General features: G+C 40.1%; 1 protein-coding gene across 2 annotated transcripts; it reads right to left on the reverse strand.

The window, feature by feature from the left end:
* Nucleotides 1-1069: 1069 nt before the first annotated feature.
* On the reverse strand, nt 1070-23612 carry anpepa (alanyl (membrane) aminopeptidase a). 2 transcript variants are annotated; one of them, XM_037767219.1, is made up of 20 exons: nt 21314-23612; nt 19664-19806; nt 19404-19537; nt 18907-19027; nt 17194-17348; nt 16893-17006; nt 16495-16638; nt 16296-16361; nt 14069-14134; nt 13749-13897; nt 12479-12558; nt 12065-12198; nt 10341-10396; nt 10045-10192; nt 9706-9794; nt 8720-8830; nt 7353-7520; nt 7005-7145; nt 3942-4005; nt 1070-2099 (listed from the first exon to the last, which is right to left on the reverse strand). In XM_037767219.1, exons 1-20 carry the CDS (start codon nt 21919-21921, stop codon nt 1953-1955), a joined length of 2838 nt encoding a protein of 945 aa, XP_037623147.1. In that variant the 5' UTR covers nt 21922-23612; the 3' UTR covers nt 1070-1952. The 2 variants fall into 2 exon arrangements, with proteins under 2 accessions (XP_037623147.1, XP_037623148.1); XM_037767220.1 differs by lacking the exons at nt 1070-2099; nt 3942-4005; nt 7005-7145 and adding an exon at nt 8544-8572 and having other exon boundaries at nt 7405-7520.
* Nucleotides 23613-23618: the final 6 nt, after the last annotated feature.

The following is a 23618-nucleotide window of genomic DNA, read 5'->3' on the forward strand; positions in this document are numbered from 1 at the left end:
TAATTTCTGTATTACAGACAGTTGCTATGTATAACAGACCGTTGCTATGTATTACGGACCGTTGCTATGTGTAACAGACCGTTGCTATGTATTACAGACCGTTGGTATGTATAACAGACCGTTGCTATGTATAACAGACTGTTGCTATGTATTACAGACCGTTGCTATGTATTACAGACCGTTGCTATGTATAACAGACCGTTGCTATGTATAACAGACTGTTGCTATGTATAACAGACCGTTGCTATGTATTACAGACCGTTGCTATGTATAACAGACCGTTGCTATGGGTGCAGCTCTGATGTCAGACTCTTGAGGACCGTTTTTGTGTCAAAATATTGATTTCTTCAGTATGTAGCCGTGTAATAAGCGGGATAATGTACAGCTAGCGGGTCATTGTTGTGAAAGAATCCCCGATATAAATGATGATGTATTAAATTGGATAAAGATAAGACTTCACTGAAATAAGATTCACAAGCAACCCAGCAGTGTATATAATAAAAAAAATAGGCTCCACCTTTACCAACTTCAGCATTAAAGTAATGTACATTTTAATACATCACTAATTATATTTCAGTGATATAATATGCATTTTTTTTCTGAAATGGGTCATTCTGCATAATGAGTACTTTTATTTTTGGTGCTTTAAGTATATTTTGATGCTAATACTTTTGTACTTTTACGCAAGTAAAACATTTTGAATTCAGGACTTTTACTTGTATTTCTACACTGTGGTATTGCTACTTTTGCTAAAGTAAAAGATCTGAGTACTTCTTCCATCACTGTGCCTCTTCTATGCACTTATATGCTCCTCATCTTCTCAGTCGTTGGCTGTTTATGGACAATAAACATACTAAAAAAAACAACAGTGGACAGTTGTGTTTACACAAGAAAAAGAAAATGTGTTTGTCGTTGCATCCAAACCTCAAGGTATTCCAGTAATGACACGATATGTATCACATATTATCATTATCATACTCATCTTGTTATTATAGATCATAAAGTCAGTATATATGAACTGTATTATTTTCTTTTTTTTATCACCAGGTAAAACAATGACATGTACTGGTTAAATGATTTAACAATGTTTTATCATTAAAAAATAACAATTTCAGCCACATATAAGAATAATTTGGTTCCTTGATTACAACATATTTCATACACATATAAACATGTTCCCTATAACAAATAGAGGAAGATCTGTCCTTTGGCTCTGACTTGTGCAAATTGTTGAGAAGCTAGTGTGTAAACTGGCAGCATCAAAACGCTGGTTAATTTTCCAGTTCACTAATGTTGAATCACTGTTTGTTCTCAAAATATGCCAGGAGATTAATATAACCAATGGAAGTTTCACTCCAACACAAAGTTTTGATTGTAAAATAATTTTGATAATGGGACAACAAGAACAAAAAAAATGATTTTGAGATGTACAATGTTTGGTAAATCTTATCATTGTGAACTGTGATGCTGGAAACTTGAATTTCTCACGGGATCAATAAAATTACTATCTATCTATCTATCTATCTATCTATCTATCTATCTATCTAGCTATCTAGCTATCTAATTTTCATCATGCATAAAACATTTTCAAACATACAACTACACTTTGAAATTGACTGATGTTATTTCAGCATCATGTGCAAAAATGACGGTGGAGTAAAAATCTCGGTACTCTCACTGTTAGCATTGAATATAATGTATAAATAATGTATATACACAAACAATGCTGTGTTTTCACTTTGGTGCCACATTTCTCTCTTGAATTGTCAGTACTATACTATACATACTATATATACTAGTCTAATGTTGCTGCACAGTCACAGTTCGGTCTGGTAAATTGTTTGGTGGGAAATTGTGAATCAGTCCTGATCGGCTCTTGTGTTTGACGTGGATTTAGTGGAGGACTGTATTCAAACTGCTAGCAATCCAATCCGAGATGGTGCTCTTCCACTCTACGAAGCTGCTTCATTTTCAAACCACTCTAGTATAATATCTTTGTGCTCGCTGACCCACTGGAGGTTGACTTTGGTTTGCTCTATGGCCTGCTGCACCGCCCTGGTAGAGGGACCCAGATAGTACGTCTTCGAAAAACGCTCCAGCTGTGTACACACACACACACACACACACACACACACACACACACACACACACACACACACAAACAGATCATACAGTGATGTCAGATGTTGGAAGCTCATTGCATTCACCTGAGAAAGAAAATTTGAGGCCTGGCCTCGTAATTATGAGATGGTTTTCTTGTAATTATGAGAAAATTTCATAGTAAGTCATAATTATGCAACGTATCCTCATACAGCGGTTCGTATGATACCTGACGAAAAAGAGATTTCTCAGTTTTCATGCATTCTCCTACGAATGTCCAGCAACACGAGCGATCGGTGCGCCTGTACAGGGCCCTGAACCTGGTGTTTAGGCACCAAAACTACTTGGTTAGGGTTAAGGAAATGTACGTTTGTTACGTAGCTTGCATTCAGCGTTAGTTAAGTATGCAAGTTACATAACAAATGTAAGGTAAAAACTAGAACTGCACTTGGAGAGCGCAGACCTCCGCCAAGGAGCCTGATTTTAAAAACAGATCACAACGGTTATTTGAAAGCCTGGTGCGTTCAAGGGTGCCTCGTGCGGCAGTATCACACGCCGACGGCCGTGACAAAGCCTCGGTATTTGATAAATGGACTTGCATTTATACAGCGTATTTCTAGTCTTCCAACCACTTAAAGCTCTTTACACTACATGTGAGCATTCACACACACATTCACACACTGATGGCCGAGGCTGCCATGCAAGGTGCCAACCTGCCCATCAGGATCTAATCTAAATACTCATTCACATACCGATGGCACAGCCTTCAGGAGCAACTTGGGGTTTAGTATCTTGCTCAAGGACACATCGACATTTGACCAGAGGAGCCGGGGATCGAAACCACCGACCTTCCGATTGGTGGACGACCTGCTCTACCCTCTGAGCCACAGCCGCCTATTTTTTGCTTTTCAAAATATATTGCAATCAGACCATTTACAGGTTTTAAATCCAATTTGAAGTCTATCTACCATGGCACTGTCACAAAGCAAAGTAGATCCGGCCAGATTATATTTTCAGCAAAGCGAAGTACAACCAAAACCAAATGAACTGATCCTACTGTAGTATTGCCTGTGTATCCAAAGCCTGATTACTCTCATATATCTTAATCCTTGTTATCCAAAAACTATTAAAAACACATCAATGAACCACTGTTGCACTGGGCGACTTCATTACCATGAACAAACACACACTGTAGTTTATTTTGACTCAACCCTGTAAACACCATCCTGCTGCCTCAAATACTCACCAGAGCACCAAATTTGTATTAAGCCACTGCTGAATATAGTCCGCCAAAAAAAACATAATTTAGTCCAGTTTGAGTAACGTTAATATTAAAATCTGTGGGATTGAGTCAAAATAAACTACAGTGTGTGTGTTTGTGGTAATGAAGAAAGATGTCAGCCAGTGACACAGTGAGGCTCACTGATGTGTTTTAATAGTTTTTGGACAACAATGGAGCTCTGTGACACAAAGGAAAGAAGATATATCAGGCTTTGATACACACAATACTTAAAAAGTAGAAACATTCAGTGATGATTTTCATCTTTTCATGAGATTTGTTGTCAGTAAGAAAAATATAGAAGATAACCAGCTTTGTCCTTTAAACTATAGATTAGAAATAGAACAGCGAGATACATTTTTTGGGTTTTGGCTCAGAGGTAAAACTAACACCCATTTACGTCACGATGACAGAGAGGCTTCTGATAAGATATCAGGGTGTATCCACTCCCTCATTGGTTATAAATCAATTATTGGTGCGTGACTGGAAAGAGGCGTTTCCACGGGACATCATTGCTCGCCGGTATTATCATTTTCACATGATTAAAAAATCAACGAATTACCTCGTCCAGTTCAAATTGGGTGGAGAACCTGCTGCTCACTTCCCCGATCAGCATGGCTCCCGACCTGGCCAACAGAGACGGGCGGGGTAAATATTAGAAACAGTTTTCAGTGTAGTGTAATGCAGTTCAACAACACCACAAAACCCAGCCTCTAAAATGACCACAAAGTTGAATCAACACACGTCTCTAAAACAGTTTGTCATGAATCATGAAGGTAGAATTTATTGCAGGGCGGTTGTATAAGACTCCATTCGTATTACCTGGGGGGGGGGGGAGGCAGTGACGTACATGAAACCTGCCTTGGCGGAGGTCTGCGCTCTCCGAGTGCACTTCTAGTTTTCTCTCAGAACACTTGAATTACAATATGCTGAGAGGTTATTATGGAATTTTTACCCAATGATGTCAAAAATATTCCCACTATATACTGCCACTTTAAAGAGACAGACTCTAAAGCGGAGCGTTTCAGACAGAGGGTGAATATAGGTATACGCAGACAGACAGTATGAGAAAAATAATGTGTTTTTTGAACATTAAAGCTTCAACATGTTCTAGTAGAAGCCCAAAATACAAGTATGAATCTGAAAATGAGCATGACATGTCCCCTTTAAAAGAGAGTTTTTCATCCCTGCTGAGATCAATCTCAGGTGTGACTGTGTGCTCATGAAATAAAACCCTGTCTGTTATCTATATTTAAACTTTGATACCGATCATTTGAGATTCCTGGTAACGGCACAAACAGCGGGGATTTTATGAAGGCGAGCTAATGAGAGGCACTGATTAAATAACAAGACCTTTGTACTTGATGACACCGTGTAAGCCACTGTTTATTATAGTTTGATCTTTTATGGCAGATCTTGTTTATTCGAGTGACTCGACCGCACGTCACCTCGGCGTCAAGAGACCTCTGTAAACAAGAGCCCGCGGGCAAGACCAGGCTCTCAGATCTCATCTGTGATGAGGCGGCGAGCAGCAGCACGTCCACGAAGAAAACACTAACAACAACAGTCTGGTCTTTTTAACGGGCAGCTCGTGGTCTCAGAACAGATCATGAGACTGAGCCGTGGACCAAGAAACATGTTAGCAAGCCAATACTGTGTTCATGGTTAGACTGACAGATCAGTTTGCTGATACTGGTCTTTGACTCTACAACAGAAACAGAACCGGGAGGTGGCGGAGGTTATTATGGAGATATTTGTGCATATCACTGCTCTATGAACCCACGTTTGTCAGCATATTTGCAATGATCGTTGCGTGCAATTTATAGCTTTGTAATCAATGTTGCTAAGCTCTAAATGCCACAAGCATAGAGCAACCCTGAGCCAAGTCTAGCTAAACTAGGCTACAAGTGTCCTGGATTCATCTCTGGAATAGAGGCACAGAGATTTAAAGATTAATTATTGATTTTCACACAAAACATGATACATTATCACCATATCAAGTTGCAAATAATTGCTTATTTACACAGTCAGTGAGTCCTGATTCTGGCCACCTGATGAATGCAAGTTCAATATCCACTCTCTTCTTACCTCCATTTAGGTGTTCACCAACTCTTTAAAAAATGTGTTCACCTTGCTAGATGTCGTGTGTTGAGTTTGTTTATCAGCTAGTTGCCAACTTTCTCTGTTGCAGTTTGGTGCTATAGCCAGGTATTGTACAGCGGGGTGGGGGGTGGGGGGGGGGGGGGGGGGGGGGGGTTATTTTAGACCTTTTCTGCTGCATGCTGCAGCTGGAGATGGGGTTGATGACAGAGACTGAACCAAACGGATAATTTGCGGAGCAGAAAACCAAAATAAGGAGCAGAGGCTATAAGGCTCTGTAGAGCTGAGGGGAACTGGGTGGGTTCGTCACTAAGGTCCTGTTCAGACCTGGTATTAACATGCGTCCTCAGTGATCGGATCACAAGTGGACAGCTTTAAGTACAGGTGTAAACGCACTCAAGATGCATTGAGGACGCACTGAGATCGGATCTTTCAGACCACATTCAGAGGTGCTCTGGGCCACATATGACCACATTCTTTTAGCAGTGTGTACGCCAATGCGTTCTGGATATTAGGATATATATAATATGTAGGATATTACTACTGACATTCATGTAAGACTCATTGTTACGTCACAACGGCTGCTGTATTAGCCGTGTGTTTACTACATGTTTATTTGCATATAGAGCGGGGAAGTGAGATCGGATCACAAGTGGCCACTGGGGACGCATTCTAATGCCAGGTGTGAACAGACGTACTTAAAGCTGTCCACTTGTGATCCGATCACTGAGGACGCATGTTAATACCAGGTGTGACCACGGCCTAAGAGTGACACCTTTCACACAACATTGTCATGTGATCTATTGTTAATATAAAAAATATTGATGGTGCAGCTTTAAGATTTATTATTCTCATCACTCTGGCTTCAATTGCAAACAAGCATATTTACCAAAATGTCCGTCTGAAGTTGCACTAATCAATATTTTTCACATCAACAAAAGTTCAATCTCGGAACCCATCGGCTACGATAGCCGGTGGTTTCCGAGATTGCAGTGCATTTCGCCTCTTTTGCTCTCCACATGGACAGTTTACCTGCATTCAACCAAAGCCTGCTCAAACGTGATTGGTCAATACTACTCAGGCTGCAAATGGTAAAAAAGATTCACAATCGTGTCCTGTTGCCTAAAGATTCTGCATAGGAATAAAAAAAAAAAAAAACATAATGACAGATGTGTGTGACTTTTAGCTAGTCAAGGAGTTCTGTCCCCCCCCCAAAAAAGATCTTAAGCTCTGAAGAGCTTTACACCATAAAAATAACTTTTTAGCTCAGAATTCTCACGATCTAACTGCTGTGTTAGGTTGGCTTCTCCACCCTGACAAGCATATGTTTTGGGGTAAACCATGAATTACTTGTAATTTTCCTGTAAATCTGTCAGAAAAAAAGAAATGGCTAAATTTAAATGTTAACATCATGTCTTCCTTTTCAAGTTTATATTGGTGAAACCCAACTGCACAATCCCAAATACTTGTTCATGAAAATGAACCAATAGAAGAGGTAGTGGACAGAGTCCAAATAGCAACCTACCCCAGACTGACGTAGTCCCAGTGTGCTCTGATAAAGTTCCAGGCCAGCGCGTGCCCCGCTGCATTATAAGCTACGGAGTAAATAATGGACGCGACATCCATCAGACGTATCTTGTTGGGGTTCAAAGTATACCCCAGGTATCTGCAAGATAAGGAAGGCACGGTCAAGCTCTTCACTTAATATAAATTGCAAGTCTGGGATTCACCTTGTCACAGGTTTGTCCATAATGTAAGAGGTTATTATGTAGCATATATAGTGAGAATAACACTAAAATAATTCTATATGTGACACATCAGGACTTGATGTTTAATCATGGGTCTGTCCCAGATCTGAATGATGGCTTTTCACCTGTTGAGCAGCCAGGTCTTCTTGGTGCAAGCCAGAGCACTACGGAGCTGGTCTTTCTCTGAGGTGTCGCTGGAGCTCTGAAACTTGTTCCAGGCAAAGTCCCACTCTTTTTCTCCACCAGCAGCCAGAGCTTGGCAGTAGATTGTAGACCGCAGGTTGGTGTGGATGCTGAATAACACACACACACACACACACACACACACACACACACGTACACACACACACAAGGTTCCTACATCAGGACACGTGTCATTTTGTCTTCTTGGGCATGTGCAAATGTATTAACACACTTCCATGCATGTACATATGTGTATGTATGTGTGTATGCAATGACCACATTACAGTATAAACATTTTATTAAGAGTCAGTTTCTCTCTAAATTCAACCCAGTCGCCAGAAAAAATGTTGAAACCACAGATACCTTGAATGTCGATGTTTCTGAACCCCAAAATTTTTTCATAAATACGTTTCATATCAGCCTCGTATCACACTTGCAGAAACGCACATTAACACGTGGATAACGATTAGTTAGGTTTAGGCAACAAACTACTTGGTTAAAGGGATTCTACGTAAGAATCAGAAATTGCTTGTTAACAGCGACACCTCTGGCCGTTAGGTCAACGAAAGTCAGCGTCCTGTTGCTTGCACTCGCGCTTGTGCTCGATCCCGGTCGGAGATGATAACGGCAGCAAGCCAGTCACTGTTGCGAAGTAAACCCCGACAGAGTGATGCAGGACACCGACGCAAATCTGCATCCCACCTGCCCTTTGTGGACTTTCTCGCTTGTTATATTCATTATAATATCGTAACGGTTTCAGTAATGGTCGCTCGATATACTACGTCATTTGCTCTGCACGTCGCTCGCTGTACTGGGTCACTTGCTCTGCCCGAATGCAAAAAAACGTCCACATTGAATGTATCCGTGGTTTGCGGAAACGTACAGTATGTGGCGACTTGGCTCTTAAAGTTGCACCTGGAGAAAAGTTATGGAAGTTTCTCAACTTCACTTTCTCAATTAGTAGGAATGAGATCATGTTCTCCGAGGTCACCCCAGTTTGTGATTTAGAATTATAGTGCATGTTAGCGTAAACATCCTGCCAGGTGCAGCTTTACACATAAAAACCACAATGCAGAGCGGTAACAACAACAGCCACCAACAATTAACACAAAAAGGGATTAAATTACACCTACCTTTATCAAATCATTGCAGGAGAGTAAAGCTACAGAATACAATGAAAGCTATTAAAGTGAGGCCATTTTTTGGGAAACAAATAGAGTCGTGCAAGTTTAGGATAATTTCAGAAGGTATGAAGTAGAAAGGTAATTTAATGTTCAAATTGCAAATACTCATTCAGTAGTGTGCGTACTGGTTAGTGCCGTTGCTGTTCATCCATCTGGCAAACTGGTTTGTAGCCATCGCTACGCATTCTGGGAGTCCATTGGAACATGCCACCTCTATGGCGTTGATCTGGTTGTACCTTGGAATGAAGCACAAATTAATTTTATATAATAAGCGTACAGGTATTAAATGATGGTAAATGTAATGTAATGTGTTTTGAATAAGACTGAGAGATGCCATTGAAGTTGAAGTTATGATTTTGTCAAACTACTGTCTCAATATTAAGAATGAATGCAGCATCATTTGGGGAGAAGCAATCGAGGTTGACTCCATCTCATTATAATACATCTATGCTCCATTAGCGTTCTTTTCTGGGTTTTTCAAATGGAAACGCCCACTCAGCCGTCGGTGAACGCAAGCACTACCTGAGTCGATGTTAGCAGTGCTAAATTTGGAAATAACAGAAAGGGTTAGTTCGGATTTTTTTGAAGTGGAGTTGTATGTATGCTCCCCGTGTTCTGCAAGGTAAAAACTACTGCTTTTGTCAATGGAGTCTGGTGGTTTTGAAGAGAGCGATATTACGGTTTCAGTTCCCCGTCGGAAAGGGCAGTCTGTCGGCAAGGTTAAGCGGCTGTGGACGGGAGCAGCAGAAAAATGTATTTTAGCCACCTAAAAAAAATCAATATCAGTTTAAGTGTACGCTATATTTAGAATATTTTCACCACTTTACCTCGCCGTCAGACAGCCCTTTCCGACGGAGAACTGAAGCCGTAATATCGCTCTCTTCAAAAGCCACCAGACTCCATCGACAAAAAACTGTAATTTTACCTCGCAGTGAGTTGCTGGTCTATACCACTGCATTGACCGCAACCACTGGCACAAGTCATCATTAGCATGTGTATAATTTATGATGTGTAAGCTAACAATGCAAATTCACACATCTGTTCTGCATTGGCACTCTCTTGTAGAACTGTAAACCGCAAACGTGTGTGTAAATCTGGCATCTTTCCTTACTGTAGGGAGTGATCCTCTGGGACTTGTGAATTGTCTGTGTAGTTTCTTAAGAAGTTGTACAGGCCCTTAACCTGTTTGCGGAGGTATGCCTGCAGGAAGAGACAGCTTTATGGCAGAGTTACAGGAACACACGCAGCAATATAACACATTTACTGCACATCTGGTTATTGTTTGGATGAAGGATGAACATCAACAACTGCAGTCAAACACATTTAGTCTGTTAAATCCAGCTTCTTCATCCAATACAGGTCAATTCACTTAATGATGTAAGAAAGCAAGATACATTTTTTATACATTTTGAATATCACAAGTTAAAAAAGATGTTTTAATGCCACATGCCTGCATGGGTCCATACACCTCGGAGCGGTCAAACATGAGGACAATGTACCCAAGGTTCTTGACTGCACAGTCCCAGGGAACATATTCTAACTCCTTCCGAAGGAAGCGTGTTGAATTCAGAGCCAGAGTGACTTCGACAACTTTGGCCCTGAGGAAGGAACAGATTCGATTTGGTAAGATCAGAGAGGCAAATGAGCCACCAGCATGTCCTGATTTCAGTCATGTTTTTAAAATTCACAACACACTTAATCCACAGAAAATTGATTTATAGGAGTCAATTGAATCCAAGTCATTACCTTGCCAGATTAAATGCATCATCAACAAGCTGCCCTCTGTTCAACGGTGGGATTCGCTAAAAAACAAGAGCATCATGAGGTTGACATTTCAGGATCCCAAATGTGAAGACAACTGTACTCAGTCATTCTACCAACAGCAAAATCACAGAACCAAAGAATTATCTAGTGATTATTACATTGAATTTTTACGTTTTAAGTCAGATATAAACCTTAACAATATGAGTAACTCGTCATGTCTTTGAGTTGAAGATGTCACTGTATTAGCAGTTTCTAAAAGGTCTGTCTGAAGCTGTCAATCCTGTGGTCAAGTGACATTTTAGTTGTGCTACCACAATGGCTCAAGTGATGGCAATGACTATCAGTCGATTTGGATTGCCATGAAATTTTGTAGACATTCATGTTCCCCTGGGCATGATTCATAGTGACTGTATATAAGAAGTGGATGTAGACACCGTGACGTCACCCATTGGTTTGTGGACTATGGTTTTGAAGCCGTGTTCGGCATTTCGGCCATCACCATCTTGGTTTTTGGCTGTCGCCATCTTGGTTTTTTGGAACCAGAAGTGACACAAGGGGGGGAGTACAACTGAATGTTGAATAATTTTTAGTCGACCAAAATGTTACAATTAAACCTAAACTTTATTTTAATTGTCACATACATGGAATTTGACCTCTCCATTTAACTCATCTTAAGCAGTTAGGAGCATTGGGCTGCTGTAAAGTGCCCGGGGAGCATTAACGTTGATGAATTGAAAACCCACTGTGAAAGGGTTAATGATCTAAAATGAAAACAGCCAGACCGGACTAAATGAACATCATGCTGTATTGAAGAAGACTTGAAACTAGCAATTGAGACCATAAAATCATGTTTACAATGTTTACTGAGGTAATAAATCGAGTGAGAAGTAGGCTCAATTTCTCATAGACTTCTATACAATCAGACTTCTTTTTGCAACCAGAGGAGTCATTCATGGTCTCCAGACGATGCATCCAAATGACTTGTTCCGACTCAAACGTGGACTTTTTTTTTGTGAAATTTGGTTCAGACATTCATGTTCCCTACAGGATGAATTGTAATGACTCTAGTAAGGATACTATAACAACTCACAAATGACCTAAAATAATGACTTTTGACCTGCTGGTTGCGCTACATGGAAAATCAGGGGATCTACAAAGTCATTAAATTGTATCCTCTGGGAACTATGAATGTCTGTACAAAATTTCCCGGCAGTCCATCCAACAGTTGGCAACAGTCCGGACCAAAGTGGTGGATCAACCAGTTCAACAACATTGCCATCCCTGGACGTATTCTACAATATTTTTTGTTAAACAGATGTTGATGACACCTATCGTGTAATAGGTGTCTATGACAAAACATGGGACTGTTCATTTTAATCAGCACTTGGAAAGAGCCAAGTTCAAGAAACTGAGGTTCACATTTGGGATTCAATATAATTCCTGTAGTGCAAGACTAAATTAACAACCAGTTGAGTGCTTTAACAACAAATGATTTTCTATTTGACAGTCCAGATTTGGCTAAATGAACCAAGACTTCCTTTAATCTGCCAAGAGCTTCAGGGCTAAGCCTTCAGGGGGAAACCTGTTGCCATTTTACTTTCTAGTAAAAAGCTGCCTGTAAAATGTCATTCCTTATTCAGTCAAATGACGGTTGGTTTGTGCTCAGTTCTGTGATTTGCTAACTCATTATTTGACTCAGTGCTCACATGTGGGTTTGTCTCCAGTTGAGTCAGGAGGCGTTCCCAGTTCTCTGGGTTGTAATTGACTCTGTAGTATCCAGAACAGTTGACGTTTGCCAGGATCCACTCTCCACTCTTAGAAATGAATTCGTCTTTCGTTGCTGTTCAAAAAGCAAATGTTATAAATAATCAATGGCATAGTAAAAAATACAAAATGAAAAAAAATAGTATGGAGAAAAGGTTAAAAATCTTGTGTATATGGGTCATCTGTTCTCTTTCCAGTGACTTGAGATGCCTTTAGATGGAGTTTTTTCATTAATTGTTCTATCTAGTCCTCTGAGAGAAGAGCTAAACTGATGGTTGTTTGTCCAATATGAAAATAAAGCTGTTAAAAGGGGGTTTTAGACAAAACAAGGTGCTCTGTGTTGTACATTCTGTTACCTGTGCCGCTTGATTCCAACCAGACAAAAGAAGATTCTGATGTGTTTGACATGACTCTGATCGGGACGTGCCACCAAAGACTAAACAGACACAGAAAATAGACAAAAAACAAGGCATAATAAGTACTTGTTATGCCAGGATGCTCGTGATCCAGGAAATGATCATTCAACTTCTATACGGTGAGCAATGAAGAGTCAAAATAACAATCTAAAAGGAATCATTTTGGGGAAAAGTTGACACTTTCTCTGTAAACGCAGCATGAAATCTAATCTCCTGTTTAATGAGCAGATATCTGCAATACCATCATGGCAGAGTCCAGAGCTGCTAGGTCTGGCTTTGGCCAGCAAAGCAACTTTAAACTGTGTCAGGTTAAATTATTGTGCAACTCATCAGCAGTGTTTTGGAGCACATAGTTACAACACATTGTTGCAAACACTCCACATGGCCAAAGGTATAATCTACTGTAATCAGTTGCCGTGATTTCATGCAGGCCTGGCGGAGAAATACTCGGTTAATAAGGTGCCATTGATGCAATAACTGTATTGTGCCAAAAGACACACAAACCTGACTCTTTAATTACTTGGTGACAACTATTCTCAGAGGGGAGTTAGACATTGTGAAACAATGAAGTCACTGGAAGACAGATTTATGATCCAACATTGGCCTGTGGAAAGATAGAGAAAGTAAAGGATCTTCTCTAATCCTAGACCAAATGCGAGGCAATCACACTCGAGATGTACAATTCAAATGAATACTGAAGGAGGGAGTCTTTATTTTGGAACCAGTTTTGGACCACAAGGTTCCTGCTATACTGCATTTGCTCACATTTTCCACCTAGGGTTTGCATTGGTCAAAAAATTCAAGTGCGCATGCCAATGAGCACCATCTAAACTGTCTGCAAATGGAAGGTGAACTTTGACAATAACCTTCACACTGGTGTCTCATGTTGACCACAAACTAGTGTTCATCTGTATAATCAATAATGGGAAAACATTACATTACATTATTACAGTTGTTTGAATTCTGTTATTGTTTCCATTCATGCTGAAGATGTAAATCTATTTGTTCTAATTGCGTACCGATTCTCACTCAATAGTTTGCTCTTTTCAATAAAATAAATTAAAAAAAATTACAACACATTTTCAGATAAAGTAAAGACACTGGTCATCTATATGTTATCTGGAAAATAAGTGTAAATGAGTGTAATTCTATAGCATCTGAGACACAAACCTGACCGTGTACACTGAAGAAATGTCCATTTAGCACATACCTAGATTCGGAAGAGTCATTTAACAGGAAATGCTTCTGGTAGACTTCTCCATTGGTAGTGTTGATGGTGATGAGAGGATAGCCAATTTGCTTGGTCCAGGTGTTCATTACTTTGGCAACCTCTATGTGACCACCATCCTCATGTTCCGCCTGCAGACATGGCACAAATCAGTTCATATTTTATGACATAAATGCCATAAACTGATGATGATTATTCAAGGACATTAGCATTGTCACAATTATTAAAACAATCAAGACGTGCTGACAGTCAGCAACATACATTTAGCTTGTAAAAACACTTGATTGAATCTCACACTTTACCTTTTGTATATATTCCCAAAGCTCCTTCTCGTCTGTGTTTTTATAGCTAAAGTCAGAGAGGTACATCTAAAAAACAAAAACAGAGAGATCCGGAGAGAGGTTATAGTTAATAGTTACATCCTGCGTTCAAAATAATTATTTTCAGGAGGAAAGTTTGCATTCAGAATTGATGTTGAGAGCTGGATGAAAATACCCAAACACGGCTGCCAGCAGCAGATCTCAAGAGGATGTAATGTTGAAATAAATGTTTGGCTGAAAAAACAGGTTTTCTGTCACTTTCTGGCCAAATGCCCTTGAACAGCAATGATGGACCAGGTGTTGTAGGTCTGCAGGGGAGCATGTTTCAGTCCTGCACGTGCCTGCTCCCTTCTGCTTGAAGCGCTGGAAACTACAAGTGGACTAAACTGTGGATGAACCTGTTTCTCTGTCTTCTCACATTGCAACAAAAACAAAAAACAAATCCCAGATGTTGGACTGCAACAGTAATGGTGTCATTGTCAACAGATTTTTGGATATAGGCTATGATGGGAATTCTTGTTTATTCAAATGAACTTATGCAACTGACTACATGACCACTCAAAACTGAGAGAGAGCTTGTGTTGGATTACCAGCTGGACAGGATGCATCTTTCCATTGACTTTGCAAAGTTAATGCATGTGGAATTAATACACAAATTCAGTCCAGTCCAGCCTGGTCAGCACTTGCAACCAAACCAAAACCACACACACAGGCCAAATTCATTCGTTGAAACAGGCTGTGCTAGAGGCTTAATGACGCAGGGACTACTCACGAGGCTTGTTGGTAAACTACTGTAGATAGCAAGCTAATGGCAGAAACACTAACAAGCCAGGAACATGCCAGTCAGTCACAATAGTTCTTAGAGCTTCTTTCTATTTCCTCTGTACTGCGCTATGTGGCATCACCCGATTCGACCGTTATCAGGCCATTAAATAGGCTTTATCAGTCGCAATAAGCACCATAGATGTGGGTCATTAGGGGCCTACTACACCTATTACGTTGCAAAAGTGAAAGTGAAACTTAAAAGCAACACGTTTAACACGTTGTAAAACTGAATGAAACGTCACATTTTGAACACAAACAAAAAGGCTTCTTTAGCTTTATGCCAAAAAAAAACAGTTAGGTTTAGGCAATAAAACTACAACTCCTTTAGGTTTAGGCAATAAAACTACAACTTCTTTAGGTTTAGGCAATACAACTACAACTTCTTTAGGTTTAAGCAATACAACTACAACTCCTTTAGGTTTAGGCAATAAAACTACAACTTCTTTAGGTTTAGGCAATACAACTACAACTTCTTTAGGTTAAGGCAATAAAACTACAACTTCTCTAGGTTTAGGCAAAAAGTTAAATTTCGGGAAAAACATCATCAACTACGAAACACAAAGACGCTTGACTTCCGCCTCTGCTCCTGTCATAATTACTACGGTCGCTAGACATCGCTGTTGTGTTCTCTTATACAACTTGTTCTTTCCAGGGGAAAAAAGAACCCAAAGTACTGTGGCTTTATCTATGCACTCAGAAAAAATCAATACACTTTCTTTGGCTCACCAAAGACCCATAATAATACCATTTGTTCTGAAGAAGCTGTGATTTTGAAGCAGGTGTTTTTTTTAATTTTTCATACCCTCAATTAAAGTTGAGATGAAAGAAATTAAGAATGCCTTTTTAACCCATTTAGATCACAGTATACACTATATACAAAACAAATGACAAACAAAATCAATTTCCTTGTATTTTTCTATCAAAATCCAATCATCTTCCCGTAAAACAAAATATGATATGTGCTTACGTAAGCTAGTACCGACCAATTTCAGCCAATAATAACATAACATCCAACAACTGCTACAACTTCTAGCAAGGGAGGTGTGTGTGGAGCCTCATTCCTCTGTAGCTCCATAACTTGCTACATTCTAAGCCTGCCTACTTTTTAGCGGCCCAATCAAATGCAAAGGATTTGACTTGAATCAAATATTCTGTTTCACTGGGGACTATGTCACAGTACATACTCTAAAGATGCTCTAACCTCTGTTTCAATGGGACTTTAAGGCAAATTAGAAAACTTTGGTGTGGTAGTTTGCTTTCCCACCCATGTTTTAAGTCATGTCATCATATGGTGAACCACGAAATCATCAAAAAGATGCATCTTCTCAGAAAAAAAATAAAAATAGTCAGGTTTGTGAGGACACTGGTTGAAGTAATTGCTTACTTTGACTCCTTTGTTGAAAACCCTTTCTCCCAAGATGTCTGCCAGCATCGCCAACACAGCTGCCCCCTACAGAGTGAACACCAAATACATAGATGTTCATATTCATAGCATACTGATGAGTGACCTTCAAATAAAACAGAAACACACACACACACACACATATATATATATTCATTGCTAGTTTCCTTTGACTATCTACCTTAGAGTAGGTTATAGGATCAAACATCTCTATGATCTCATAAGGCCTCTGGACATCTTCCTGCGGAGGACTGAGAGGGTGGGACGATTCCAGGGCATCCAGCTCAAATGCTGAATGGAGGTCGTTCATTATCATGTAGTCTTTCTGAGGAAAACAAATAGAGACGAGGACCACATGTTGCATGACTACATGAAGATATGAAGATGTTTATCTTGCTTTTTTGCATCACCCATGTGTAAAAGCTTTGCAACAGAAAAGAAAAGAAAAACCCCTCTACCAAACAGTCTATAAGAAGTTGGTCCCATCGGTGAAAATGAATGAAATAAAAACAGTGTTTGTAATTCTTCAAAGCAGGAACCTCATTCTACTACCGCAGTGAATGCTTGGACTGAACTTACTAATTGAAATGTAGGCTCAACACGGTCCACTGCAAGGCGTCCCATGTAGGTGGCAAAGCCTTCGTTCAGCCAAATTTCGTTCCACCACTTCATTGTCACCAGATTTCCAAACCACTGTCAACAAAAAGAGAAGATCTGGACTCATAAAGTGTTGCAGGAAGTTGTAGAATTAATAGTATTGTCATTAATGCTCTTATCCAAAATGACTTATAGTTAGTGAGAACAGTTGAAGTCTTTGATCCATAGTCAAATGTATCTCATATTTTGCTATTTTTATTAGAGGTTTTTTTCCCCCTCTAACCTGGTGTGCCAGTTCATGCGCAATGAGAGAGGCGATCATTCCCTTTTCCAACGGTGAGGACACTCCTTCCTCATAGAGCAGGCTTCCCTCCCGGTATGTGACCAATCCCCAGTTTTCCATTGCTGAAGGACCTAAGTCTGGCAGTGCAATTTGATCTGGAGAAATCACATAGATAAGGACAAATGATCAAATGCTATACATGCATTTGCTTAGCCAGTAGTTTGTTAAACTATCTAAAAGTATCCAGGAGGTTTTCCTTAGAGAAGCAGAGCTGCTCTGGAGGTGGAACTAATCTTATCGGCAGAAGCTGATATAATTAAGACAACTAGCTACTAACTGAAGAAAATAAGTTAGTTAAGTTAAAAAGTAATAAAAAAGTTAAAAAAAATAAAATAAAAAACAAGTTAAAAAAAAGTTAGTTCACGTGTTTCTACGAGTATTCTACTGTTGTTGTTGTTTTTAACCTCTTAAACTCCCCTTGGACACCGGTGTCCTCGGCCGGCCCCTTCTCATTCTCTGGGCATTAAATATCGAGGCTTTGTCAAGGCTGTCGGCGTTCGGTACCGCCGCTAAAGGGTGCCGTGAGCGGTGGTACCGAACGCACATTACACATTACATCAACTATAATGCAAACCCATCTGCAGCAACAGTAAACGCTCCGAGAAAGTGCGCTGGGAGTATGGTGACGTAGTTTAAAGTGCGAAAGAGACACACTGGGCGGGCGGACGGGTGGGAGGTGAGGTGGATGGGTCCAATAAACGCAAGGCTTTCATCCAGGAGATCGCTGTTCATATCCCGTGCATCACGTTACCAATCAGCTGTTCGTTCGTGTCCCGTGTTCACAACGTTCAGTGTCATTTTCACTGCACAAACATAGTGTAAACCCAACCATGAATTTTTTTCCTAATCCTAACTATAGTGGTTTTGATACCAGAAATAAAGTGACGCCAAGGGTATGTGGCAAGTTGGGATGTCTTGAACAGTCTTGGAATTATATAAATTGGGTATCACTGTAAAGCTGAGACTCTTGTGGATCCAATGAGCCTTTACAGACACAAACTAGAGACCTAGAGCATTCAGAGGATGGATGGCTTTACTAGCTAGATTGACAATAATGGGATTTCTGTGCAGTTTCCAGAACAGAAGTGTTCGCCATCCAATCACCGATAAAAGCAATTCTTACAGAAATCTCCAAATGTCAAAACTTTTTAATCCCTAATCAAAGCACGGCTTTTTCTATGGTGTTCCTCAAGGTCTTGGTGTCTTAATGTGGTGTTTTGGAGGGATTGCTGGTCATTTTTGATCAATTCTCAAGTTGTAAAAAAGGGCTAAATTTAGCACCAAATCTGTGTAACAAATGGTATCAATCCAAAAATTGCTGCAACAACTTATGAGACATAATAGAGCATAGTAGAGGTTTCAGCTAAAAGGTTGAAAAAATTATACGAATGTGGGTATATATCACAGATAAGGAAAAAACTATTATTTTTAGGAAAATCACTGTAGTAGCTCCTGATTGATCTTAGAATATTGTCATTATTATTTACTATTTACATAAAATTTTACGCTAAATTGCTAACTTGTACACTGTCAAAATTAGTAGCATACATCATATCAGATATAGAAATGGGACACAGTGTACACATGTTCTTGCTAGGCCATACTTTACATCTACCCACACATCCATCCAATCAGATCTAGAGAAAGGCTTACATAGCTTTTGCTGTTCGTAATCAATTCCAAAATGGCCTTCGAAGAACTTGAGAATCTTTCCGGTGACGTTGGCTGCATACTGAGCGTGGCCTGCTGCAGTGGCGTCAGGACGGGCATACGTCTGCATGGGCGAAACACAGAGATAAGATAGAGCACAGAAGATATCCTCCCATACATTTTCTTAATTTAAGCTTAATCAAAAAACAGTGGGAATGACATATGGAAAGTTAAATACCTAAAAAAAAAAAAGAACAAGTCATTAAACATGATAATGATTTAGTTATTGGATAAAGTTTTGGTTCATGTTGCTGAATGGTATTTTGATATGGCATTGAAATACCAAAACCATTGGCAGTATTAACTTTTGATCAAATTTCTAAATGTTTGTAGAAGAAAATTAAAAGTTTACTTGCAAACATTACAGTGACTCCAGCCATGGTCAATAACATACCAAAAGCAATTACATGAAATCCATCTTGAATCTACAGTACACGTACTTTAATTTCCACACGGTCATGTGGGGTGGGAGTTGATGTTAACTCTGAAACCGTGAAGGCAAACAAGTACGTTGACATCTTCGGTGTTGGATGAAAACTAGTGTACATCCAGTCTTCGTCTAGGATATTGGAGCCTGAGAGAGTGGGAAACAAGGCAGACCAGTGTAAGGAAGGACATCTTTTATTCTGTTATTACTGTTATACTGCCTGAGGGGACATTTTTAAGAGACATGAGCAACAGTATATTGTACGTATTTCACCTGACTTTTCCGCATTCGCTAGAGCTATTGTCTCTCTCCTGTGGGTGATGATTAATTCAAACTCTGCCTTCATTTCCGGCTCATCGAAACAAGGAAACACTCTCCTGGCATCTGTTGGTTGCAAAGTGGTGGCAACAAGGAATCTACGAATACAGATAAAGACAGTAAACCTTTCAGGTAAATACTGCAGGAACACCGGATCAAAATAATGAGGAAGCAATTTGAATATCATAAAGAACCTATGATAAATTACTTTGAATTGATACGTTTCAAAGCATCGACTTCACTGAATGACCAATATGCCTTTGTGTCTTTCAAATGCTGGTTTAAACAAGGCCATTTTGTGTCCACAAAGTCCGTAACACAAACAGGAAGCAAGATGGTTGATTGCGTATTTGGGACAGACAATAGCAAACGCAGGCAAAAGCCAGCCCAAGACCATTGAGCAACATCTTAATGATCTGTACCAATCCTTTGATCAATGAATTTAAATAAGTATAAAAACAGCAAGGAAAAGACAACATGAGCGAGTGAGGATATCCTTCCTGTAGGTTTTCCTTGGACACAACAGAGTATAAACAACAACCGACCCGCGGTTAGGACTCAACCTTGTTATATGGGCGCCTGTTCTACCAACTGAGCTATCTGGGCGCCCTTTATTTCTTTTTAAACTGCATTTTAAAATAGATTTTTAAATTCCATTATTTATTTATGAATTCATTAATGTATTTTTTTTAATTATGTACTTTATTGTGTTTATTGTAAATCCATTCTTAATTTGAACTATCTATTGATGGATAAATATTTGATTTGTAAATTATTTTTTAGAATTATTTTTATTGCCCATTAAAATGTCAAATAATTAATCATTTAGTAATTTAGTCTATTTAATCGTAGATTAATGTATACATTTTCAAACAAATTTATTCATGCCTATTTTTATTGTTCAATTAGTATTAATCAAATAAATGCTTTATTACTAATTCTGTGACTCTTGTGGTCCTCCATACTTGAGCACAAAAAATATTAGGTTGATGAGTCCAGTGGTATGCGAGATTAGCTGTAGACAGACAGACAAACACACAGAGATGCACACACACGACCGAATGCATAATCTCCTGGTGGAGATAATAATAAGTAATGAGGAAATGATTATGCTTTTATGTAAGTCACTCAACACTGTGGCAAAAATAATGATGGATTGGATCCAGAGGTTTGTTGATTGATAGTCATAGACTAACAAATTATGCTTAAAAACTAAAGATGGATAAGTATAATTTACAAAACAGAACATTTGTGGAGGTCAGACAAGAATGCTTATGCTATGTTTTTGACTGCAGTCAATACCATCATACGTCCTTTCAGTTTCTGTGAAACCGTTGCAGTTTGACTCTGCCGTGATGGCGGCGGATCTATAGAACAGCTTGAGCTTTTTCATCCAATGTGTGATTTTAAGTCACAAAGTGTATAATTTGGGAATTTTCAAATATGGTGCCTATGGCATCCTCGGGGAGACCCTGGCAGGATTGTTTTATTTTTCTAAAAAACTAAATTGTATACCGAGAATAGTTTGAAAGATGCTATAATCACAAATTCCACACACGGAAACTTAGAAGCTTTAAATGTATCTTTTTTTTTTTTTTAACTTACCTCTCCACATCTGTATCGCCTTCAAAAGCTGGGACACCTTCAACATATGTGCTTACATATATTCCATCAAGACTATCGGACATATCTCCCTTGAACGCCAGAAACAAACTGTAGTTCCCTCCTGCCTCCAATGCATCATTCAACTGGATCTCAAGGAAGTTAGTGTCGTCATCGTGGTTTTCCACCGAGGACACATCGATCTTCTCATTCGTGTTTGTGTTCCTCACCTCTGGATCGGAAATTGTCAGGTACATGCTGTTGAGGTAGATGGTGCTAGTCCTCTGGACACAGTGAAAGTTAACGGTAGAGTTTCCAGTGAAGAGCATCGTCTGGTTGGGACTGGTGACGTTAACCACCGCGATGATTCGGCTGTAGAGGTGAGGTTGGAGGAAGACCTTGTAGCTTTGAGGTATGAGATTCCCCGGCAGCCGCATGACGGGCGGTGCGCTTGTGGTGGTGGACGGGAACGTTGGACGGGGCGTCGGGTTCATTGAAGAGATCTCGGTCTTATACAAAATGATCATGGTGACAGTGCCGGCGATCACGGAGACGGTCAGGACGAAAAAGGCGGCGGCGAAAGCCTTGGATGTGGAGGAGTTCTTGGGCATGTTGGCTGCTTCCTATGGTCAGTCCTGGAGGTCCTGTTGCTTGACTGGTAGAGATGAGTCTGATGAACTTGTGTGCCTCTGCTTTGCAATGACTGTTCACATCCAAGGAACCTCCCTCCCCATAAACCGGGCTTGGCCCTCAGCAATTAAGGGTCTGTTCTTAGATTAAGCATTAACTTGGGCATTGCCGAAGGAGCAAAGAGTAAAGCGTTATAGTGTGAAGAGGGCGATGTTCATTGGCCTTGTTGTAAATAATCAGTCAGATTGTGCTCTCAAACATCTGGAGGTGGTTACTGTGGTCCTGCCACTAATGCAGGGGTTAGGTAAACCTCAAGGAACACTTTATCCTCACGCTGCACTCTCCAACCCATCACACACACACACTCCCTCACATTCCCTTTCTATGAACATAGCACACGCTGCCCGGAGCATCATAATCACACGCCTCGATGGAAACAAGAGCTGCTGGTGAAGAGAAATCCTTCAGGAGGAGAACATCAGCGTCATCACTTTCGATTGTAGGTGTCCAGAGTTCAAAGCAGCAGTGACATTTCCTCCAATGGCTGCAGGTAAAACCTCAATGCAGAGGGGGTCGGATGATGATGGCTTCCAAAGGTGCATGTCAACACAGATCCTGTGCGATTGACAAACTCCCAACAAACGAGAAGCATATGAAGGGAGGAGTGCTGAGTGGGCTGGATAAGAGAGGAGAAAAAATAAAAGGAGGAGAATAGAGAGCAGAATGATTTGGGAAATCACTAAATTTGCTGGAAAGCCCCAACCTCAGGGAATCACGACCACCATGACCACCATGTACACACACACACACACACACACATTCCTCACCTCAGGAGAGGAAACACAGGGAGACAAATAGGCAAAATAGGAACAGTGTAGGAGAAAAGGGCCTGAGCTGGGTGCGCCGGTGGTTGTTTGTACTGAGAACAGATGTTCCCGTTGCAGGATCAAGGAGATCAAACTATCCCAACCGTACTGAAACAATAAGATGGCGCAACAATGAAGGCAAATGATCATCGCAGTGAGACTGGAGCCAGGTGGAGAAGCAACCGAGCGAGGCCACATTCTACATTATCTCTGATTAATGGCCTGTCAAAGGGTGTGACGATGTTTATGACACTTGTGAGAGTGTTTCGGTTTCATGCATTTGGAAAAAAACAAACATGTAAAAGTAAAACTCCATTTGTTTCGTCACAGAGTTAACAAGTGTAACAAAAGCAAATAAAAAACAATTCCCTGGTGCTTACTTAAAAAACAATGTTCTACTGGACTCAAAAATCATTACATATTGTTATGTGAAAACAAAAAAAGTGGTAGAGACCAGATGTTACAACATCTGTCTATATGTCAGGGCCTTGTGTTGTTCAGGAGGGATTTTTCTTTAGAAAGAAGGAAGTTGGAGCCGATCGGAGCTGTCATCTGTCAAATGATTCATGTTTCTCTGTGAAACTTCAAGCTGATGTCTGCTCATACAGCAGGGATGGGTTTGCACGCATGCACACAGTCATGTTTTTATGACTTTTGAGGACATTACATGTACTTACATTCATTTCCTGGGGACTTACCCCAACCTTAACTGTAACTGCTACTTACCCTAACCTAACCCTGACGTGGATTTTGTCCCCATTTGGAAGGCGAGTCCCCACAACGTGACTTTGTAAACAGTCCCCAAAACATGG

The sequence above is a fragment of the Sebastes umbrosus genome, chromosome 4 (assembly GCF_015220745.1).
Source record: "Sebastes umbrosus isolate fSebUmb1 chromosome 4, fSebUmb1.pri, whole genome shotgun sequence".
NCBI lineage: Eukaryota > Metazoa > Chordata > Actinopteri > Perciformes > Sebastidae > Sebastes > Sebastes umbrosus.

Bases quoted from the DNA above. Each gene is read 5' to 3' on its own strand.
- anpepa (XM_037767219.1), bottom strand. From the start codon at position 21,921: ATGCCCAAGAACTCCTCCACATCCAAGGCTTTCGCCGCCGCCTTTTTC. The intron at 19,538-19,663 runs GTGAAATACGTA...CCACTCTCTCAG, and splicing joins AGCGAATGCGGAAAAGTCAG to GCTCCAATATCCTAGACGAA. The intron at 17,349-18,906 runs GTAAGCCTTTCT...TGATTTCTCCAG, and splicing joins TTACGAACAGCAAAAGCTAT to ATCAAATTGCACTGCCAGAC.